The sequence below is a fragment of the Crocodylus siamensis genome, chromosome 12 (assembly GCF_052110815.1).
Source record: "Crocodylus siamensis isolate JL-2025a chromosome 12, ASM5211081v1, whole genome shotgun sequence".
Classification (NCBI taxonomy): domain Eukaryota; kingdom Metazoa; phylum Chordata; order Crocodylia; family Crocodylidae; genus Crocodylus; species Crocodylus siamensis.
In genome coordinates this window covers 20814007-20837263 of record NC_143406.1, presented here as the reverse complement: position 1 = coordinate 20837263, position 23257 = coordinate 20814007, and the positions used below count along the sequence as shown (strand labels likewise).

Here is a 23257-nt window from a genome sequence, read left to right as displayed (position 1 = left end):
TTTCCTGGATGTGCTTCACCGGTCCCACCCCTCAGTGCTGATTGGTGGAGAGGCCCTGGTGGGGAGGAAGGGCAAGAGGGTGGCTGCCATCTTGTTTTCTAGTTGCTTTTTGTGCAGCTCCTCCCCTCGGTGCTGACTGGTGGGGAGGCCCTGGCAGGGGGAGGAGGGATGAGGGAGCATCCATCCTCTTGTCTTCAGCTCTTCATGCAGCCCCACCAGCCAGCATCTTTACCCCACCAGGTAGACTGCCAGCATTTTATTTTTACTAAGTTTTTTAAAGTTGATTTAGCAGACAATCCCAGATGTTGTGGTAAACCCCCCCCCATGAAATAGCAAATTGAGTAGACCCCAACTCATCTGTACTGCTGGATGCATGTATACAGTTTAATAAAATCCTGAGAAATTCTCAGAAGTACTATCCAAAAACGGCTCCACTCATCCACACCAAGATCAAAATCAGAAAATTGACCCCTCCAGGCAAATCTTTCCATATGCAGTTATATGGGCCATAGTGACCAGAGCCCTTGCAGGAATGGAGTTGGAAAATGTCTACAACACACTGTATACCCACAGAGATGCACATATCTGGTGCTCCTGCCAAAGTCTTGATCCTAGGTGTGATGACTACAATTCAGATGCTCTTCTGGCCACCAAGCTGCACAACGACTTGTCAGCATTTTCTATGCTGTATAGCAGAGCTAAAATGAACCATGAGGAAAAAGGAGTAAACCATATAAAGGGTTAAACAACAAGCAGGGTTTAAAAAACTGCAGTTTGTTTCCATGGCACAGAAGGTGAGTAGGAAGCAAGGAAGAAGTCAGCTATACATTCGTTATATCACTGACTCCCAAAGAGTGTGATACAGCCAGCCGCATGCAGAGAGATCAAGTCCAGGCCATGCCAGCCCCATGTGGAGGGATCTGGCTCCAACTAAGCAAAATTTATGTTAGGGTGAAAATGAAGGAAAGATTTCTTATCTCTTCACCAAAAAAATTCTGCTTTTTGTTTCTACTTTACCTAAGATAGTTAACAAAGGTATAGCACAAACTATACTCAATATATTTAATTACATCAGTTACCGTTTGAAGTTTTTATCTTAAGGGGCCAGCAACCTACAGCCTGCAGGTTGGATCTGACCAGAGAAGGCTTTGGCAGCATTCAGCAGCAGGTGGCTCGCCTCTGCACTGCAATGACCTGCAGGGGATGCAGCAGAGGGGGGAGCTCTGTTCAGGCTGCGTTTCAGTGGAGTGGCACAGGCTCTGGTGGAAGGGGGCTTTCCAACGCACCACATTCAGCAGCAGCTGAGTCCTAAATGAGTAGTGTGTCCACTCAAGCACCCCCAGAATACAGGGCTGCTCCATGATGAAGGACAGGCCCCCTCACCCAATAAGGAGTGAGGGATTGAGCCATGTCTTGTGCCAATCAGCAGCAAGGGGCCGGGCCATTGGTCCTTTAGCCAATCAGCGGCAAGGGGCGGGGCCATCATCTCCCTCCCTGGCTGGCTCAGAACCCCTCTCCTCCTGGCTGCGCACCGCCCTATCTCCCGTCACAGCCAATAGAATCACAAGGACAAACGACTGACATGTATTTCCACCAACGCACTGAAAAACAGGACTTTCTGCTGTCCATTCCTCATTCAGAAACAGACAGGGAACAAAGGGTTTTAAAACAGGACCAGTGGCAGCCCTAGTCCTAAAGTCCACACGCATCTGACCCAAGTTGACCCATTCCATGCCCCTCTCCCCAAGGAAAATGTTGCTGACTTTGTAAACTGCTTTGTGCTATGTCTTTTCCTTAATCCATATGCAGGCATGATACACATTCTGCTGGACATATAAGTTGTAACATTTGCAAAAGGTCCCTTTGCAGTCATTCAAGAGTAACCTTGAAGCCCTTTGCTTTTGTCATGCATCCGCAACTTGGCTTACGCCACCCCAAAAATGGCTAAGGCAGATAAGACTGTATAGTGTGAGAGTCACAATTCAATATACGCTGTGCTTCAAATCCCCAGCCAAGGGTTCCATCTCTGATCCAGCTTGAGCCTAGATGCATATTTAAGGACTTTGAGCATTGACATGAGGGTTAGGCAAGGTTGCCCTAGGGTACAGTATATCGGGGTGACTGGCCCAAGCCCCATGCTTTGGGGAGCCCCGCAGAGCTGGGCAGAGCGGCTGCAGCCCTACCCATGGGGACTGCCTGGTTCTGGCAGCTCTACCCCGCACCGTGGAGAAACACAAAGACCATCCCATCCCACCCCTGGGGTATGGGGGAGACCCTGCCTTTATGGGGATCCCACGGGCCACACACAGTGTTAAGGGGGCCATGCACAGAGTGATTTGCCCAGGGTCCCACACCTGGGGTTAGGAGCAATGCATGACACATATATGACATTCCTGAAGTACAGATATACTCCAAAACTCTCAACAACATACCCCTCAGTCCTCATTCCTAGAGAAAACCTGGTAAAATGACGCTTGCAGCCTTACTTAGTAATACCCACTTCTAAGAGACTAGTGAAGAAAGTACATCCCAGATGCTGTTCATAGATTCACAGATGCTAGGGTCGGAAAGGACCTCAACAGATCATCAAGTCCGACCCTCTGCTTAGGCAGGAAAGAGTGCTGGGGTCAGATGACCTCAGCCAGATGCCTATACAGCCTTCTCTTAAAGACCCCCAAGGTAGGGGAAAGTACCACCTCCCTTGGAAGCCTGTTCCAAATTTTGGCCACCCTTACTTACCATGAAGAAGTTTTTCCCTATATTTAGCCTTAATCTGCTCTCTGTTAGTCTGTGACCATCGTTCCTTGTTACTCCAAGAGGCACCCTGGTGAACAGAGCATCTCCAATCCATTGCTTTGTGCCCCTAATGAATTTGTAGGTGGCCACAACATCACCTCTCAGTCTTCTCTTGTGGAGGCTGAAGAGGTCCAGGTCCCTCAGTCTCTTTTCATAGGGCTTGTCCTGTAAGCTCCTAACCATACGAGCAGCCCTCCCTCTGGACCCTCTTGAGTCTATCAACATTCTTCTTGAAGTATGGCGCCCAAAACTGGACACAGTCTGCGGTCTGACCAATGCCGCATAGAGGAGAAGTATCACCTCCTTGGATCTATCTGTCATGCATGTGCTGATGCATGATAAAGTGCAGTTAGGTTCGCTGATGATTTCATCACACTGACGATTCATGTTATCTTCGAGTCCACTATGACTCTGAGATGCTTACTGTGCTGCTCAGAGGGTCACTTCCCAGTCAGTAGGTGTGCTGAATATTTTTGCGCCCTAGGTGCAGCACTCTGACAGAGAAAATGCCCACTTTTCTAACCTGTCCAGGTCTGCCTGCAATCGTTCCCTAAGCTCTGCAGTGTGCACTTCACCCCACAATTTCATATCATCCACAAACTTGGACAGAATACACTTCACACCCACATCCAAGTCACTGATGAAAATATTGAAGAGTACAGGTTCAAGGACCAAACCCTACAGGACCCCACTACCCACATCCTTCCAGGTCAATACTGACCCTTCTACTACCACTCTTTGGGTGGGACTTCTAAGCCAATTTGCCACCCGCCGGACCATGTGAACATCTATGTCACAGCCTCTTAATTTATTTATGAGAATGGGATGAGATAAAGGAATTGAAGACCTTACTAAAATCCAAGAAAACAACATCGATCTCTACTCCTGCCTCTAAGCATTTTGTGTCTCTGTAATAAAGCAAAACCAGGTTGGTCAGGCATGCAAATCCATGCTGGTTGCCCTGCTGCATTCTTTTTCTTGCTGGACTCTCACAGATATGATCCTTCATAATCTCTTTGAAGACCTTTCCAAGGATGGAGGTGAGAATGATGGGCCTATAATTACTCAGATCCTCCTTCCTCCCCTTCTTGAAAATAGGGACCACATTGGCCCTTTTCCAGTCCCCTGGGACCCGACCCAAGTGCCACGAGCACTCAAACAGCCATGTCAGTGGTTCTGCTATGACACTGGCCAATTGCTTCAGTACTCTTGGATGCAGCTTATCCAGGCCTGCTGACTTAAACACATCCAGTCCATCCAAGTGACTCTGCACCAAGTCAGCATTGACAGTTGGTGGGCTGCTGTCCATCTGATGCCCATCTAAGAACACATTAGGAGACTTATTTTGATCCCTGTTCAAGAACACCGAGGCAAAAAACTCATTGAATAGCTCAGCCTTGTCCCCCCTGTCTGTCACTCATTGGTCCTTCTTATTCAGTAGGGGTCCTATGCTGCCCTACATCTTCCTTTTACTCCCTATATATTTAAAAAAAAAAAGACTTTTTGTTGTCTTTATTTTGTGTTGCCAGACTCAGCTCTGTAGTTGCTTTGGCTTTTCTAACTGCCTCCCTGCAAGTGCGGGCCAAGTAGGTATACTCCCCTCCTTGGTAGCTTCCCCCTGCTTCCACTGCCTATATGCCTTCTTTTTTGCCCTTAGGCTAAACAGGGAAATCCAGGGGAGCCAAGGAAGTTTTTTGGCTCCTTTCCCCCTTTTCCCTTGTAATGGGATCATCTCCCTCTGCCCCTGAAGGATCACTTCCTTTACGAATGACCACCCTTCCTGAACTCCCTTCTCACCAATACTCCTATTCTGTAGTGCATCACCAACTAGACTCCTAAGTACACTGAAGTTAGCCTTGATAATGTCATGCACTTCCACCCTACTAGTTATCTTACCCACCCTATGCCATATGGTGAATTCAATTGATTGGTAGTCACTATCCCCAAGGTGACCACATATCTGTAGCCTCCCTACCAGGTTATCCCCTATAGTCAACACCAAGTCCAGTAAGGCATTCCCCCTAGTGGGACAGTATACCTCCTGAGTTAGGTGAAGGTCCTGCATGCATGTTAAGAACCTACATGAATGGCTAGATTTGGCTGGCTGCTCCTCCCAGCAGATGTCAGAGTAGTTTAGGTCGCCCCATGACAACCATGGCCTCTGAGATCTGCCTCAAGAATTCCAAGTCTAGCCTTTCCTCTTATGGCCAGGATCGCTCCCCCCATCCCGCTGCTTCAGAGCCAGGGCCACTCCTCACCACCCCCACCTGGAAGGGGCCAACAGAGAAAACGCCCAGTGCCTGGCCCTGCCCCCCCACATTGCTTCAAGCCTGATCCCATCCCCCCACAGCAATTCTGATTCAAGGCCAGTCCCCCTGTCCACCCCTCACTGTGACGACCCTGACCCCATCCCCCCCCTTTGCACTGCTACCACCCCTTCCACAGATCGGGGGGTCACTCTCCCCACTCTGCCATGGGGCTAGGCCTAGACCCCCACCACCCAGCCTCCCCACTGCCATTTCCAAGCTGGGCTGGGCCTGGATGCCCCTCACATACTCTCTGTTTTGGGGCCAGGCCAGCCCCAGCATGCCCCCCACCTCCCCGACCCTCCCTGCTGCAGTTGCAGGGTTGGCACTGGGCCCATCCCCCACCTTCCCTGCCACTGTTGTGGGGCCAGGCCGGGCCACTCTGCCCCACCCTCCATTTCGCGGCCAAGGCAGGCCCAGCATGCCCCCACAACATCCCTGCTGCTGTTTCAGGGCAGGACCATTCCTCCCATCCCCTCACCTCTCCCCATTGGCCTGGATCTGCTACTCCCCACCACCTGCCATCGTGGTAGGCCAAGGCCAATGCTGCTTGCCTCACCGCCCTCCCACCCCCTGACATTCTGACTCCACTCCCCCCTGTGCCACCACCACTTCCAAGGAGCAAGGCAGGGGCGAGGCTAGCCCCCCATTCTGTCTGCTCCGTTGCTGCCGTGTCCAGGGAGGTTGCTACCGCTCCCCCGCTCTCTCCCGTGTACCCACCATCAGGGCGGCACTGTGCCGCACTGCCACCTTCTGTTCAAATGCTGTATTCATACTCTGATTGGTTGTTTCCATCAGCCAATCAGAGCACAAATAAAGCATGACAGACAGACAGAGGCTTTTATAATATTAGAATGAATACCTGATTTCTGGATTCAATTCCTGATACAAAGGATACTAGAAACACAAAAAATAGTTGAAAACTCTTTGAAATGACTAGGGCAACTTAACCCCATGTTTTAATACAAGTTTTGCAATTAGAATGAAGTTTAAATTGTCACAAAGTAAATTAGGTGTTCAGTGAGCAGGGGAAGAGATTGCTGTCATTGCTTGCCAAAAAGAAAGGGCCAGAGGCAGAAGCAGATCCAGGGAGGGTTGCTTCAATTCCTGCCAGAGGTGTAAAAAGGAGGAGCCCAGCTCCTCACTGGAATAGTGTGTCTGGCAAGTGGAAGTGGGGGCTGGAATGAGGGAACAGGCATGACTCCTCCGGGCTCTCTCCAACTCAGGCAGCAGGAAGTCACAGAACCACTGCAACCACAGGAGGGTGCACAGTGTAATCCGAGACTGGCAGCCCCCCAGAGAGCCCACATTGTGGGAACTGCTGGAAGCAGTATACAGGGAACCTGGTCCTGAAGTAGCTCGCTAGGCCTCCAACACCCTGGGCAAAGCAGAATGGGGATAGGGGGATATTAGGCTGACCACCAATTACTGACAATGTCTCAGGCTTCCTGCACTCCAGCTGCTGGTAATGTGCTACAGGTGCAGGCACACCCCGACCATTACAGAGGTCCTGAATATGCTGCCAACCAATCCTTCTCTATAATAGATGTGGCATACAATGCATATTCATACCGGATAAGCGCATAATTTGCTTAATATAATAACTCAGTGCCAGTCCCAATGTTTTGCCTATTATATACATTGTAACAAACAGCTGCTATCTGCTTACTGGTTAAATGCATAAACCCCTTAAGAGTACAGCATCTTTCAGTTGCACTGCTTTACTTTGTGAGGTAACTGTACTCCATTTTACTGCATACTAAACGCATCTTATCTACTTTGTAGCTAACTGTACTCTCTAAGTGTGCCAGAAAGAATGAAAAGGAAGCAGCTATCAAAGGGCTGCTATTAAAAGCCTTGAAATTGAGAGAAGCTAGTCAGAGTGGGAACAGACATAACATTGAAGTGTTTCAAAGCACAGATATACTTTAAAGAACTTAAAAAATAGAACATTTCAGCCACCCACAGCCCCCCTGCTCTGCAATTAGACTTGGACTTCAAAATTGCTGTGGCTGCATGTAGTGGCAAGGTCTCCAGCCAGGGAGAGTCACAGGGGGCTGTGGTGACCTGCAGGTCTACACCCCCACCAAGGGGGATGGGGAGTGGAGACAATGTTGGTGGGTGCATCTACATGTGTGATTTACTGTGGAGTTGACTAATTAGCTCTGTAGTGAACTGTCACCATCTACCTATGCACCCATATTAGGACATGGTAAAAAAAATTAACTCTGCCACAGGAAAGCACTGCCTGGAACAAGTACTATCCTATGGTGGAGTAATTTATGCTGCCTCAAGGCATGCGTACACACTGACTGGGGCTGGAGGAGGCTGCCTTCTAGTTAGCCCTGCCCTCATACCTCAGCCAGCCCCTCTGCCACCTAACACTGCAACCTGGAGCCCAGGGATGACCCTCGTCCTCCTCCATGAACCTGCTGCCAGCCTGGGGCTGCTCCACCCCAGCTCTAACTGCTGCAATCCTGGTCACACATGTAGATGTTGAGCCCAGGAGCTGCTGACTCTGGTGCAAACTGAACAGCAGTTTATTGCTTCAAGCTAATTGCAAGTACAGATAAACCCAGTGAGTGCTCTCTTGTCTGCTCCAGCTCCACTCTCTTGGAGCCACAACTGGGGGTTCTTCTGTCCCTCTCCTAGAAGCAGAAGACCAGACAAGAAAATGTACATGAGCAGTGGGTGCTGGATAGCAGAAATCCCAGTTCCAGTAGAAGGGCACAAGGCACCCAGTACCCCAGTTCTGGGAGAGGGGTACTCCCGGAAAGCAGAGGTGAATTAGACAGGAAGTGCTAACTGACATAATGCCTAGTCTCTTCTTCTTCCCCCTCCAAGGAAGGTGGTAAGTGGGAGGGAGAGGCTGTGGGATGCTGGAGGACTCAGAGGTACTGATACATTGGTCCAATATCAGATCAGCACCAATATAAAGAACGTTGACCAAATCGGAAATCAGCTTGATGTCACCAATAATTTGGCTGATAAATACCTATGCATGAGCACAGCTGCAGTGTAGCACATAGGCAGCAAGCACAGCCTGGCAGCTCAGAAAGCTGCGTGCAGCTGGAAGGTATGTTGTGGTGGAAGGGGAAGAGGGAGGGAAGGAGCCTGGGGGAGCAGATCAAGGGCCCAGCAGTGAAGGAGTGGGGCTGAGGCAGGCGCTGCCCATCTAGGGCAGCGCCAGGAGCATGGGATGGAGTCGGTGCTCGTCAGGAAAGTGCAGGGAGGAGGAGGTGGCTCACACCACTGCATGCACTCCAGGAGGCATAGAGAGGGGAGAGGGCGTGTACCTCCTGGATCTATGTGGGGCGCAGGCAGGATACGCTACTGCTGTGGGCTGGGGCCAGGGCAGTGCCAGGCTCTTTTGGCCCATAGGGATATTGAGCCAGGGCTGTGCTCCAAGTGGGTAGTGGTGGTGCTGGGAGCAGGACTATGGGGGGACTACAGCAAATTTGGGGGTGTCTGCAGCCATCCTAATAGCCCTCCCATCCCGCGCCACCACGACCCATGCCAAGCACAGCCTGATCCAGCCCTAGTCCACAGTTGCAGCCTGCCCTACCTCATGTAGATTCAGGGCTGCATGCCCCCCCCATGCCCTCCTGGGGGGCATGCAGCAGCAGCAGGAGCACCCCCCACCCCCACATGAACCATGGCTCCATCCCATGTCCTCTGCCCCAGCTGGGCAGCGCCTGCCCCAGCCCCACTCCCTCCTTCACTGCAGGGGCCTTGATCTGCCTCCCATACTCTACACCTTTCCCCCTCCCCTTCCACCACAACAAACTTACCAGCTGGATGCAGCTTTTCAAACTACAGGGCTGGGTATCAGAAATCAGATCAGTATCAGCCGATATGCCTCCTTAAAAATCAGCTATCAGTATCTCCCCCAAAATCTCTACCGGTGTACCCGTGCTCAGAGGTACCCCCACTGTGCTCCAGGGTATGCACATGCAACAGGAACTGCTTCGCTTTGGGTGCAAACAAAAGCCTAGCCACTGTAACTGAGAACATTTTCCAGGAAACACTGAGAGTTACAACAGAAGTTCAATGTTGGTTCCAGGGAGGAGGGGAATCTAGCTGCTGGCTGCAACCTGCAGTCAGTTTCCCCTAGCAATGTATCCTCCTCCCTGTGAGGCTGCAAAGTTTTCGGAATGGGAGGGGGGAAACGGAGAAGGAGTTTGTTTCAGGGGTTCCCCAGCAGGTGCTGGAGGATGGTGAGGAGGTACAGTACATCCACCCCACCTTCCAGCAGGGGCTGAAAAGACCCCAGACCAAATGCCTGCCACTCTCTTTCCCTCCTCCAGTTCTGAAAACAGTGACAGGCTGGCAGGCAGCATAGACAGAAGTTACAGAAGATACTCTGTTTTAAAACTTCTTCATCTGACCCCTCATGCAATGAGGGTTCAGATTTTCACCCAGTCAGCCATCTTTAAGCTGTTTGCAGCCGTGCACTTGTGTTTGGTCTCGGCTACAGACCACTTTCTGTGGCCAGATGAGGCAAAAATCATCACTTCTGCCTGTGCCCTTTGTAGCACTTAAATACTACCTGCTTTCTTCAGGGTTAGTTTTGAAGCGCTTCTGCCATTTTTTGGAGTCCTTCAAAGGCATTTATGTTTGCCCAGCTCGCCTTCTGAAGTGCTTCCAAAGACTTTTGAAGTGCTTCAAATGTTACATCTGTCCCCACCTTCAGTTTCATAGCTGCTAATGTCACATCAACTCAAACTCAAGATGTAACTGCTTGTAGGTGTGTTATGCAATGGCCTAAACTCAAGGAGACAAAGTGACAGATGATAGCAGAAAAACATGCAGTTAAAATACAAGCTTCTAGCCAAGTGGAAACAGAAAAAGGCTTCCCTACACTCTGGCCTTTTCTTTTGCAGCTGCCAGTTTAGCCAGAACCCCAAGTTATAGACTCAAATTAACAATGGCACCCAGTAGTGAAGCAGGATTGATAGATTGCCCATATTGGTCCTGGTGGTAAAAGATAGCCAAAATGTAGTACTGACTAGGGCTGTGTGAAGCTTCAGTCCCCAATTTCATTCGGCAAAGACTCGGCCCAATTTGGTGGCTGAATCTCCAAATCCAAATCAAATCAGAGGACCCTTTAATCTCTCCGCATCAATTGGAACCCTCCGAATCAATTCGGAGCGATCTGGAGATTTGGACATAGAGGCAGCTTTAAATGTTTTTTCTACATACCTATAGGTACCAGGGGCTTGTGAATGATGTGATGCTGGGGTGCATGGAGTGCCCCACAGAACCACAGGGGCCTCCCCAGCATGCTTGGGTCCACTTCTGGGTCCACCGGGGAGCATGCAGAGGAGCCCCCCCATGCTACCCCCCCCAGCTCAGTCACTGGTGCCTCATGGGTTGGGCGGGGGGGAGGCAGCTGGGGTCCCCCTGTGGCTGATCACTGAGCCGGGGGAGGGGGGGAAGGGATCCCCAGTGCACTCCCTGGCACAGCCGGAGGTGGACCGTAAGTACTTCCAGCCCACGTCCGGGTTCGCCGCTGAGCACATGGAGGGCCCTCCCACCTGCACTCCTGCGGAAAGCTCCATGTGCCCCAGCATCTCAGCGTTTACAAGCCACGCTGGTACCTCAAGGTAAGTAGAAAAAGATTTTAAAGTTGTGTCTATCTCCGAATCAGCATCGAATCTTCAGATTCAGATTTAGCTGAATTGAATCAGGGACAGTGATCCGAATCAACAAATCAAATCACTGTTCCTGACTCGGGCTGAATCCAAATCTGAATCAAATAAGGCCCGCTTTGTATACCCCATGACTACATCACATCCTTTTCATGCCAAAGTTAAAGAAACAGTGGAGCTCAGCCTCAATGGCACGTGAACGGAATGCTTATTTTGGGGTTGCCTTCTTTCTTGGGTTAATTTTAACTTCTACCTTAAGATTATTACCATATCCACCTAGTCACTATAATAATGCTTATTAGGGGAGCACCAATAGAGTATTTTCAGCTGATACCGATAGCTGATTTTTAAGGAGGCATATGCTGATACCAATCCGATTTCTGACATGCAGCCTGGCAGCTTGAAAAGCAGTGTCAGGCTGGTAAGTCTGTTGTGGTAGAAGGGGAGGGAAGGGATGTCATGGGGGTACAGATCGAAGTCCCCACAGTGAGGGAAGGAATGGGTTGGGGTTGGGGCTGGGGCTACCCAGCGGGGGCAGAGCAGGGCATAGGATGGAGCCACAGGCTCATCCCGGGAGGGCATGGGGGCAGTGTGGAGTGGAGTGGGTTGCTGCTGCGGGCCAGGGCCAAGGCTGTGCTGGGTTCTTCTCAGCAGGGGCTGAGCCAGGCTGCATGGCACCGGCGTTTGAAGAGGTTACAGGGGGAGGCAGCCACCCCAAAATTTGCCATAGCCCCCCAACATCCCCTACCAGTGCCATCCCTGCCTGCCGCAAGTGCAGCCCTGGCCCAACCCTGGCCAGGAGGAGCCCAGTGTACTCCCAGCCTGCAGTGGCAGCCCACCCTCACCCTGCACACAGATCTGGAGGCACATGCCCCCATGCTCACCTGGGGTTCTCGCAGCAGTGGGAGCTGCCCCCTCTCCCCCCACCCCTCGGACGAGCCATGACTCTGTCCCGGGCCCAGCCACAGCCCACCAGCACCTGCCCCAGCCTCACTCCCTCCCTCACCACAGGGGACTTGATCTGCTCCCCCACAGGCCCCTTCCCTCCCCAATCCCCTTCTCCCACAGTGGATGCACAGGTCATTTATTGGCCACATTAGGCAAAAAAAAAAAAAAAGCCAATTTCTAATGCAGTCAATTTTCTTTACATATCAGACTGATGTATTGATGCACCTCTAATGCTTATATTTTATAATCTGATTTGCTGTTATACATAAAAATACATTTAAACGTTCATGATTCCTGCCTATTATTATTTAACATTTTCAGTTTAAACAATGATCATACAACCAAAGATCATATTTTACCTACTTCTGCCAAAGCCTAATTAAACCCAAGACATACTCCTACTCATGGTAAAATACTTTCTCTAGGAATTGTAAGTCCTTCTTTTGGCATTAGTGCATTCTAGACTTGCATCCTATCAGGTACAAAATGCAAGTGAAGAAACTTTTCTAGAAATTTCCATCAAATGTTGGGAAACCACAGCATCTCCTTCTTTAAACCAATAAGCCTTTAGGCCAGCAGTTTTCAAACTGTGGGGTGCATCCCCCTGGCTGGGGGCATGAAGCAAACATTGGTGGACGGAGGGGGGTGCCATGTGCATGGCATATTTTACTTTTTTAAATTATTATTATATAACAAGAAAATGGTATTTGACAACATCACACATTGAAATAGTACAAGTGACATTTTGCAACTGATTTCACAGGTGTTATAATGTATTTAATTAAGCCAGCGATCACCTTCATAACAACAACTACATATCCTGCTTTCCAGTTTAGTACACCTATCATATCTACTCTTACTACACAAAAAAATCACAAGCATTTGTATAGTGCAACTTATTCAGCTGGCGAGTTCAATATTTTTCATACTATTATGAGGTGAAAATGGATCAGTACTTATTGCCTAAAGATACTGTTCTAAAATGAAAGGGAGAAGCTGAAATGGCTGAAGTCGGTAAGTACAGTATCTGCGAATTTGAAACTTACAGGCATAAGTAATTTGATTAGGTAATTTAAGTTGTGTTAGTCTCTGTATTGATAAAAGCATATTTTGCATGATTGCTCAGCTAAAAAAGTTTGAAAACTGCTGCACTAGGTCAAAACAATGCCTGCAGAAGACCTTCTGACCTATAATGTGCTTGATGTTTAAATAAAACATGCCATGAGCCCCAAACCATATAGTTGGGGTTTTTTTGGTACATGGTTTTCTATATTTTCCTTTGTAATTATGCGTGAGCTTATTTGCAAATTAAAAAACAGCAGCAATAACTAGAAAGGAGACAAATATTTCCTAGACCATCATAACTACAATACCACTAGAAACACTTTTTTATGGATTAATCCAGGACATTTTTGAGTAATTTCTCCTGATCAAGTAACCAAATTTTACATGAATGTACTTCTTTATTTCTCATTTAATTTTTGCTCTGTTTCTTCAAGTGCATCTTATTAATTGTATACAAATTCAATTCTATGCTGTAGAGCAGCATTTCTCAACCCATGGGTCACAAGAATATATGAGAGGGTCATGAACAAACTTTAAAAATGGATTCTCCTTTTTAGGAGAAAAACTAGGGGAACCACGGGTTTCCCCTTGCATGCTGGAAGAGTTCCAGCATGCAAGGGGCTATTTGTGGGGCCCCTACTGCCCCACACTGAGGGGGGGTTGGGGCCTGGGTCAGAACTGGTCATCGATGTTTACAAATGGTCCTGGTACAAAAAGGTTGAGAACTACTGCTGTAGAGAACTCCAGGGCAAATGCTTCAATTATTCCTTTAAGGTGACCATTTTGGGCTACAATGCATGTTATGTTAGTGTAAAGCAGAGATTTCAAATACATCTGGTCCTGCAGGCAAGATGAGTGACATGGGATTGATCCATGTGCCAGATCAGGTTCATGAGCCTCCATGCCCCTCCAACCTGCATGCAGAACCCACTCAGACTGGTCTGGCACACTGGCCCCAGTGAGAGCTGTGGGAGACAGTCTAGGACACAGCCCCAGCGAGTATCATGGGTTGCACATGTCCCAGGTGCTGTGTGCAGGGCTGGTTTATCTCAGCATATGGCTAAACAGGCCAGCACCAGGGGCTTTATAAGGCTCCACGGGCCAGATCCAGTCAATGGATCATATTTTACACCCCTGGTATAAAATGTGGCCGAGACAGCCCGTGGAACCCTTTCGCCCAACCTGCACTGCTACCTGACTCATGTGGTGTACCCCATACTGGCCCTGCATTCAGCACATGCCACCTCTGACCCCACACAGCACTGGCAGCACCCAGAGCCAATCTAGTTTATGCCGCAAGCAGCCCAAGGGGCTAGAAGCAGCATGGGCACTATATGCTGCACGCAGGGCTAGTCTGGCATGCTGCAAGCAGCGACCACACAAGATCCAGCATTCAGGACAAGGTCTTTGGGCCTGATCCAGCCCGTGGACTGGCCTTGTACCCCTGAGCCATCCCATGGGGCCTGATGAGTTTGATACCCCTGTGTAAAAGAAGGTAGCAACTTTCTTATCCCAGGAATTCCTGATACTGGTCTAGTTACCACCTGATCTTTGCCAATATTTGACTGGAAAGGCGAACCGGCTGCTCCTGAATTTACCTGCTTTTGAACCGTTGACCAAAATGGGACCTGACTCTTTATGCTAATGTTTTGTTTATACAATCAAACCTTTCTGTTCTTTCACTTCAGCAACTTTTTTCATGATATGTTATTTTTCAGACAGCTAAAGAAACTGATTTTGGTCTGCTTTGAGATAAACATGGAACTTTTCAATTTTGCCACTTAATTTTTGACATTTACAATTTACTTTATGAGTTAAAGATAACTACTTCATTTCATTAAAAGCATTGTTTCCTAACATTTCCTTCATCTTTTGGCATGTTGAGTCAGATAGGCTCATAAACTGAAGTTTCATATCATTGCACACAATTATGTTTTAAGTATTATCTTCCACATAAAGATTCTTTAAAATATGATTCCTTAGTGAACCCAGCATTGCAATCTAGCTTCCTATGAAAACCATGTTATCAGTGATCCCATCCACATTTTCTCAAAAGTTTCTTTATTCCAGTCAATCAGATCCTCTCTTGTTTATCTCCATTCACTCCACTTTCCAACATCCAAGGACTGTGAATTTCACCTATTAGCCGTGCCCCCTCAAATGACCACTCACTTCAGCTATTAATTTTACTCCTTAACAGACATTCTGTTCATATAAATGTTTTAGTATTCAAAAATGTTTTTTAATGGAAAACCCAAATGAAGTCCACTAGCCTGGCTTTTCAGAAAGAATAAAACAAACAGTTCTTATAAAACTGTATTATAAGTCTTTCTTATTAAATTATTACCACTGAAATAACACAAAGATAATATCTGTGAAGTATCTTCAAAACTATTTTTACTATATCCAGTGGTTTGAGCTTGCGGTGGTAGTGCTGGTAAATTGATTATTCAGTAAGAGTTTGTGTAACTCCTACTTTGCTGTATTTAAAATGCATAAACAAAACCCAGAACTTTGTACAGGGATCTTTCAGCAGGAAGTTTCTTTTAAACCAAAATCTAAATAAGTAAAAGAAATCTGTACACAAAAATGGAATGTGACATGATATACCAATTCACTAACGAGCAATAAAATGACAAATCTTTAAAACACGAAGGTTTTGTTAGACTTCTTCAAAGCAAGTCTGCATACAGTTCTGAGGCAGAAGTTCAATTTCTGTTCTTTATGTCTCTTGAAAAATCCAATCTAAGGATGTCAAAAGAAGGTTAATGAAAGATTTAGTTGCACTCTACCACACTGGTGTCAGTTTCAGAAGCTGTGGTTAATGCACAAGATCTTATAGGGTTACCTTCTTTGAAGGTCACTGATCCATAACCAATATCGAATTAATTTGCAGGGGCCTAACTATAATAACTATTGGCCTTTTCCTATATATACAAAAACAAAAGTCAGTAATAATATAGTTTTTATTTTAAATATATTACACATGTAGACATGCACCCATTCAAAAATATGACATAAACAAGCTTAATTTCAATAACGTGAAGAACTGTTCACATGTATTTTCATGACAGCAGAAATAACACTTATACTGACACAATACTTGTTTACTAATGGAAAAATATTTCAGTTCTAATTAAACTCTAATTCTTGATTCAGAGCTTGCATAGAAGCCAATACACAGAAACTAAAATCACAGGATGACTTGAAGTATCCAGCGAGGAAATAAAAGTTAATTTCAACACTCTTTCAATAAAAGAAATTAGAATTATTTTACAAACACAAACCAAACAGGAGAAAAAGGTTGGAAAATTGTCAAGGCACGACTCAGATCCCAATCTTGTAAATACTACATACAAGTTATATACATATGTATGTTGGTCCATGTGCTTCAGGGTAGCGCTCAAATGAGAAAAGTACATAGAAACTTGCTAGCCGGCAGAATAATGTACTTGACACTTTAAAGTCAGACTACACAGAACAAATTCTGGCACAGGAGTTCACTTAGATTATGGCCTCTTGTACAGAATGAATCATCAATTGCTAAATTAAAACCTATAATGGTTTTAGGTTGTGAGCTCTTTGGAAATTGGCCCCCATCTTCAAACACATTTGTACAGCATTTTGCACAACAGGCACTTTGAACACTGGTGTAATACAAGAGAAAACTGGTCATCCAGTCTAGTCCCCTTAATTTGGAGGCAACCATTTAACCAAAAATTCCTAAAATCACCCATTCCAAACACAACCATAAGGCACAAAACCAGAGGCAGAACACCAAGACCACCATACAACATGCTATAGGTAAAAGCAGAAGCCAAGGCACTGCTGATGCCCTGCCACTTTCATGACAAAGAAGTAATTTGTTAACATATGCTCACGATGATCTGAGGAATATGACAATCCTCATGCTACAGAGGAAGTTGAAAACTCCACAATCCTTTCCACACCAACCTAAGGGAAAGCTTCTGAATTTGGTGACGGGCCTGACACCAAGCAAAAGAGCAAGACCCTGTAGCCAAGAACATGAGGTTTTTTTTAAGTAACAGCAGGAAAACCAGTGGACCCCTATCGAAAACTGTCAAATATGCAACGCTAGAGAGGAAGTCAGAAAAAAATAAAAGCCGGTAGCATTTATGAAGAGAAAAATGTCCTTCCTGGCCCCGTAGGTGACCACGAAAGCCCTAACAAATGGGACTGCCAGGCATCTACAACTCTGCAAAAGATTTATCTCTATATCCTAACATGGAGATCGCAAATACTTGATTCCATAAATCCCACAAACTGATTGTAGAACCAAAAACTCCCTGTCCTATCATGCTAATCACCATACTACCCCTCCATAAATTTTTCAGGTTCAATTTTAATGTGATTTAGGTTCTTTACTCCCACTACTTTGCTCAGGAAATAATGCTAAATCTCATTCTTCTGACAGAAATCTTTTAATTTCCAATCTGAGTTTTTTCATTTTTAATTTGTGTTTTTAAAAATATTAATTTTCAACCACTCCAGTAACAGAAATGCCTCTCCTTTAGGTGTAAGAATTTGAGTTGCACCAGCCCACCCGATAATGAAGAATTTGTAATTATAACAATAAACTCCTATGCATGAAGTTTTAAAAACCTGAACATCAACATTTATTTTCTGACTAACACTTTATGTTTAATCATATCTTGTATTACCATAATCTAGTATGAAAGTCTGTGCTTTAGGACCCTTATTATACAATGCCACTATTTCATAGTGTAATAGCATTAACTGCTTTAAATTTCAATGAACATGTATTTCAAAAATAAGGTCGGAAGTTGATCTGAGTTGGATCTAAGAAGTGCAGAATTACTGAATATGTTTTTGCGACCTGTTTTAGACCCAAGGCCTAAACAACTGAACCTCAAACACATTCTTTCCAGTCTGAAAAGCTATTTCTCACTTAAATATAAAGATATTATAAGTGAAGGATTAAAAAAATCTACAATTTAAATACCCAATTACTCAGTCCAAATGCATTTTAAGCATTCAAAGTTTTTATTAAATCCACAGGAAAGTCCCAGGACCTGGAATTTTGTTTTCCAGAGACCTTATTAAACCAGAAGGTGACATGAATTCCCCCTTTTCAGTTTCACATGCAACAATCCCTCCTCAAAAATCTGTAGAAAAAATAAGGAACAAAATGAAAACACTTCAGCATCTGCAATGTGCAGAAGCTTTGTACAGGGAGGAATTTCCAGCTGCCAACCAAAAGGGACTGCTGAGGGAGGCTGAGGCAACTTAAAATCAGGACAATTTTAACTGCTTTGTTTCATAACCTTTGCTAAATGCTCAGATTTTAATTTAATCTGGTCTTGAAAGAAGATGATTTTATTTTTAAAAATATATAAATAAAACATAATCTGGACATATTCTGTAGATTCAGTAAGAGTCAGGCATGCACTGTTATTCATCTCGGAGAACTCCCTGTTAAGTTAAAATCTAGAATTTTAATTGAACTTTCAGATAGTTTCTAAATCTGTGTTACCTGAAAGTCTGAGAGATTTAGAGGAATGACAGAAAATAATGCAACTCCCTTATGAAAATCTATTTTCAGATGAAAAGAAAAGCCTTAATAGGGAAAGTTTTAGCTAAATCAGAAATTCCTAACCTGGCACCAGTAGATTTCACTGTCAAGAAAGTTAGCTGCATCCACACAAAAGTGGATGTTTGTCTACAGGAATATTATAGGTGCCATAACTCAAGTAACAGAGAACACACAGTAGCCAGCTGTTAATTACAATGAGCAGTCCCTTCGGTATTTAAACAAAAAAGCCCTGCTATGGAGTATTCACATCCTAATAACTGAATATTGATATTCTTCCAGTACGCACCAAATGCAAACAAGAAATAGCAGCTCATTTTAATCATTCTTCACTTCACACAGGAAGACAATTCATGGCCACTATTGCCACTAGTTTTACAGTTTCCACCAGCCCTAGCTTCAAATCACTTGAAGTTCTTCAACAGCACTTCAAAATACAAAACACTGAAGGCATGATTCCCATGAATTGTGCAGAAAATGACAAGTAAACTTTGGGCAACAGATATTTGGAATTAACCTCAAATAAGGCTGCCTTCCAAACAAAAAGGTACCACTCATCCCAAAAAAAGATTGCTCCATATCCCCCAAATCATGATACTCTCAGGAGGCCTGCACAGTTTTCAGGAACTGTTCTAAAGGAACAGGGCACCAGACACTTACTTCTATCAGGCTGACATACCTGAACTCCCTTCCCTCGCTGTAGCGCCTGGTTGATGTGGCACGATGGGTTGCTGTCTCCAGAAGCAGCTTCTGAGTAAGCCTGCTGGAAGGAGCCGAATCCCTGCTGGTTTCTTCTTCTGTGTCTTGGTCACATTTCCACTCCTCATCCTCATTAAGAGTAGGCAAATATCCAGGTAGTCCTTTACCGGTCCCAGACCCTGAGCTCTGATCACTATAAATCTTCGGACTTTCCCCACCTGTCCTTGTATATTCCAAATAAATATCTGACTTAAGGAACAAAGGATAAGTATTATCTTCTATCATGCACTGAATCTCAGTTTGGGCCTGGTCAAACATGTCAGGATCAATCTGTAGTTTCATGACACAATCTTTTATGAAGCTTTTTGTGGCTGGCTTGATTTGTCGAGACACTATCCCATTATTGTCAAGAATGTATTTTTTATAAATGGCTTTAGCCAATTTAAGCCTCTTTTCTTCATTGGAGATGCAAGGCTCCAGCTTCCTGAAGCCACTGCAGGCAAACCAGAAGTCCAGCAAATCTGCACAATCCTCCTGCTTCAGAAAAGTCCTGAACAGATTTATCCCATCTTGATCATCCAACAAGGAGTGCAGTGACTCAGCCCATTTCAAGTAGGGTGGAGTTGGAGAAGCACTCCCCTCAGGCTCATACCCCAAATCCAGATCAGAGCGCCTTGGTGTGGCTGTTGAAGTCTCATTTTTAATTACATCACTTTTACCAGAATAGAAACCATGGTTAATTGGCCTTGGATCTGTGGCAACTAGTTCACCTTCCTCACCAGGGACTGGTGGCCTTGGAGCATCTTCAGTAAAGCTTCCCCCAAGATCCAAAGGGAAACTTTTCCCCTGGACATTCATGTTTGTTTACATGCACAGGAACAATGACAGAACAGCCTAAGTCTCAAATCCCCACTGTTTGTATTTCCAACATGAACGTGTTTATCCTGGTGAAATAAATGAGAACAAAGTTAAGAGATATTGCATACACCTACTTCATAGGATTATGTTCCTAGTCTTCCTCTTGGTACAGTATGCCAGTACTCCTAAATTCCTTATTATTGAGTTATCCAAATTTTAAAACCACCATGAAAAATCCTCAAACATGGTTGTAGATAATCATGTAAATGAGACACTCAATTCACTTTTTCAGTGTGCATATTTGATTATGAGATTTAAATTAGAAAAAAATATAGTGCTTAGCCATACAAAAATACAACACCAGGTAAATTCACATCTCCAGAATGGTTTGGAATTTCTTTCAGGGCACATGAGACAATTCTGAATGTATTTCCATTTGGCACTTAAGCCAGGAATATAATTTAATCGAGTGTAGACAGCCTTCAATACAATCAGTTGTACTTAAAATATGAATTGACTCTCCAGTCTCACTATGAACTGTCTCTACGGTCCAGTAGTTTTTGAAACACACTGCATCATCTTATCACATTAATCAATAAGCATTTTGAGTGGTACGAACACTTGTGACACCAGAATAATTATACCAGGGCATTTAATAAAATTAAAATCCTAATATGCTGTCAATTTTAGAATATTTTACCTGGTATCTAAATTAAACTTTTGCAACGTATGAGTATATTTTTATAAGAACTACTAATCTGTTCTTATATTACATGAAATGAAAGGTATTTATTGATGGTTCATTTAAATACTATTTGCTGCAGACATGAGAAAAGTTCAAGTCATCACCTCAAGTTATCTTGATGTTTAAATGTATAGTTTTTTATATTTTCCAAAAATGTAATTTGAGAAAACATGGCATAGAGAAGATGTATGTCAAGACGTACATCAAGGTAACTTAATTTCAGGTGATGACTTGAAATTTTCTCAGGTCTACAGCAAATAATATTGAAATGAAACATAAGTAAATACCTTTCATTCCATGTAATATAAGAAAAGATTAGTAGTTGTTTATAGGGAAGGAAGGAAAAGGATAGAGATGTAAAAATGTAGATACCTACTTTGTATGAAGACAATACAATTTAAATCTCCAAAAAACACTAGCAATCTCAAAGACCTGAGTGCTATAAAGCTATAGCTGTCTAATAAATCACTTCTTCAAACAAAATCTTAATTGCACATGAAAATATACCAAGGAAACCATTCTGAAATAAGCTCCTCATGCAAGGATCACCTCCACAGATGAATAAGTCTTTCAGACACATTCCCATTTCCTTTGCTCTCAACTGGCCTTAAAACAAGAGAAGATTTCCTCAATGCCCTGAACATCCTAACAGAATAAAGTAGGAAACAACATAACAAATTAATTGATCTTAATGTCTCAATACCTGCATGTTTCAGCTATATCTATCTGATCATGAGACTAAGCAGTGTTTTACAACTACCGGATTAAAACAAGCATGAACTTTCAGTTGCTATTGTGAGGCTTTTCTTAACACCTGTAACCAAGCAGATCATTTCATGCTAGGCCCTGTTTGTTATAAGTTTCTCACCCAGGCCTAGAGCAACAGAGGTCATGGAATTAATTTGATTTTCACAACAAAGATATTTAATACAATGATATTGTAGCCATTTCATTCAGAGGTGAACATCACACCCCAACTGACATAAGCTAGTTACTCATTGTTGCAAAAAGAAAACAAAAAAGGCTCTGTTCCTCACACCTGAAGAAGCACTTGGCATTTTACCTCTAGAGGGTAAATAACATCAAAGGGCTTCTGGAAATCGCCAGTATGGATAGATCAAAATAGATCAAGGTACATCAGACTCAGAAAAAGTACAAGCTGAGGCCCAGGTCCTGGAAACTGTTCTACACAGGTGCTGTGGTCTATCTGTTCCATTTACACCTGGGGGTGGAGGCCTCAGTGCACAAGGTTCACATTTCCACCACACGACTTCACAGATAATTATCATTCTCTGACATGCAAAAGGCAGAAAAATTTAAGTGTGGCAGACAGCACTCATCCTGGCTCTCTGAAGTTCTCCCAACCAAGAGGTTTCCACGCAGCATTTGGCACTTAGCCTGCTTCCCTGTTTCCAGGTAGGGAGTTCCAGCAAGAGAACTACACATCGGACGCCGATGGGGGAGGGAGGCGATGGTTATGCCCGAATAAACTGCCGTCTCTCCGGCCACTGACACAAGGGGAGCGAGCGGAGGACGGCCGGGGGGGCTCAGGGCTGCGTACACCGCCGCGCTAGGCAAGTTCAGGGGGCGCGACGCAGAGCGCTGAGCGGGTCAGAGCAGGGGCCGCGGCCCGGCACCCTCGCCGCACGGGCCGACGCGCCGGCCCTGCAACACCCCGGCGCCGAGCGGCGCCTCCAGCTCACAGGGCCGCTCCCGGCCCCGGCGCCGGCTCCGCACAGGCAGGCCGGGTCCCAGGGCCAAGCGCCTGCTCGGCCCGCTCCTTCCCGGCGGCGGCGCCCGAGTCCCCGGGCTCAGGGGGGCCTAGCGCCGGGCGCGGAGCGGCCCACCGCCGCCGGCCCCCCGCCACAATGGGGCGGCTTCCGCGGCCCGGCCCCGCGGCCTCGGCGCTCGGAGCTGAGGGCCTGCGCTGCGCTCCGCAACCGTCTCCCGCCCGACGCTCACTCACCCGCTCGGAGCAGCAGCTGCAGCGACGCGGGGCCCGGCCCATGCGCCTCAGCAGTGGCTGCAGCCCGGGGCCGCAGGCGACGACGTCCGCGGGGAAGCAACACAAAGCGGGCAGCCCGGGACCCCCATGGCCGCAGCCGCTCGCTCTAGCAGCGACACAGAGCAACGAGCCCCGCGCCGCTCAGCCTGAGCCGCTGCCTCCCGGCGCCCGCGAGCGCTCCGCCGCGCCCCCCGCGCCTCCGCCCGGTACTGCGGCCTGCGCCGCCGCGGGAAGGGAAGGGAAGGTGCGAGGGGTAGTGCGGCCGCAGCTCCTGCGGCCAGCGCCAGCCTGGAAGGAGAAGGAGAGAGCCCGAGGCGCCAAGCTGAGGCACCGGGGAGACCCAGTCCCAGGTCCGGAGGGAGCAGACTGACAAACACTGCTGCGGAAACGCGGGCAGACCGCTCACTTGCGCAGCTGTGCTCTCTGATTAGCGGCATTGAGGCGCTAAGAGGAACAGCTCTGACATTTGCACTGAAAGAGGGATTCCACCTTCTTATTCACACCTTAGCGAGCAAAATGCGGGCTCTGAATGTGCTCTGCCAAAGCAAGGTCAGTCTGTGATATCATTTAAAAAGAACAAAAAGTTCCTACATTTTGCAGGAGAAACATTTA

At 46.2% G+C, this 23257-nt stretch overlaps 1 protein-coding gene across 2 annotated transcripts in view; it reads right to left on the bottom strand.

Moving 5' to 3' along the window:
* Positions 1-22839, bottom strand: part of AXIN1 (axin 1) — a 233584-nt gene extending 210745 nt beyond the window's left edge. The window contains exons 1-2 of one of the 2 annotated variants that reach the window (XM_090023710.1): positions 22607-22839; positions 19018-19981 (exon numbers count right to left, since the gene is read on the bottom strand). In XM_090023710.1, the coding sequence (XP_089879836.1) occupies positions 19018-19895 (878 nt within the window). In that variant the 5' untranslated portion in view covers positions 19896-19981; positions 22607-22839. The remainder of the gene's footprint in view (positions 1-19017; positions 19982-22606) is intronic. The other variant, XM_090023712.1, reaches the window with a different exon arrangement.
* Between the last annotated feature and the right edge of the window lie 418 nt (positions 22840-23257).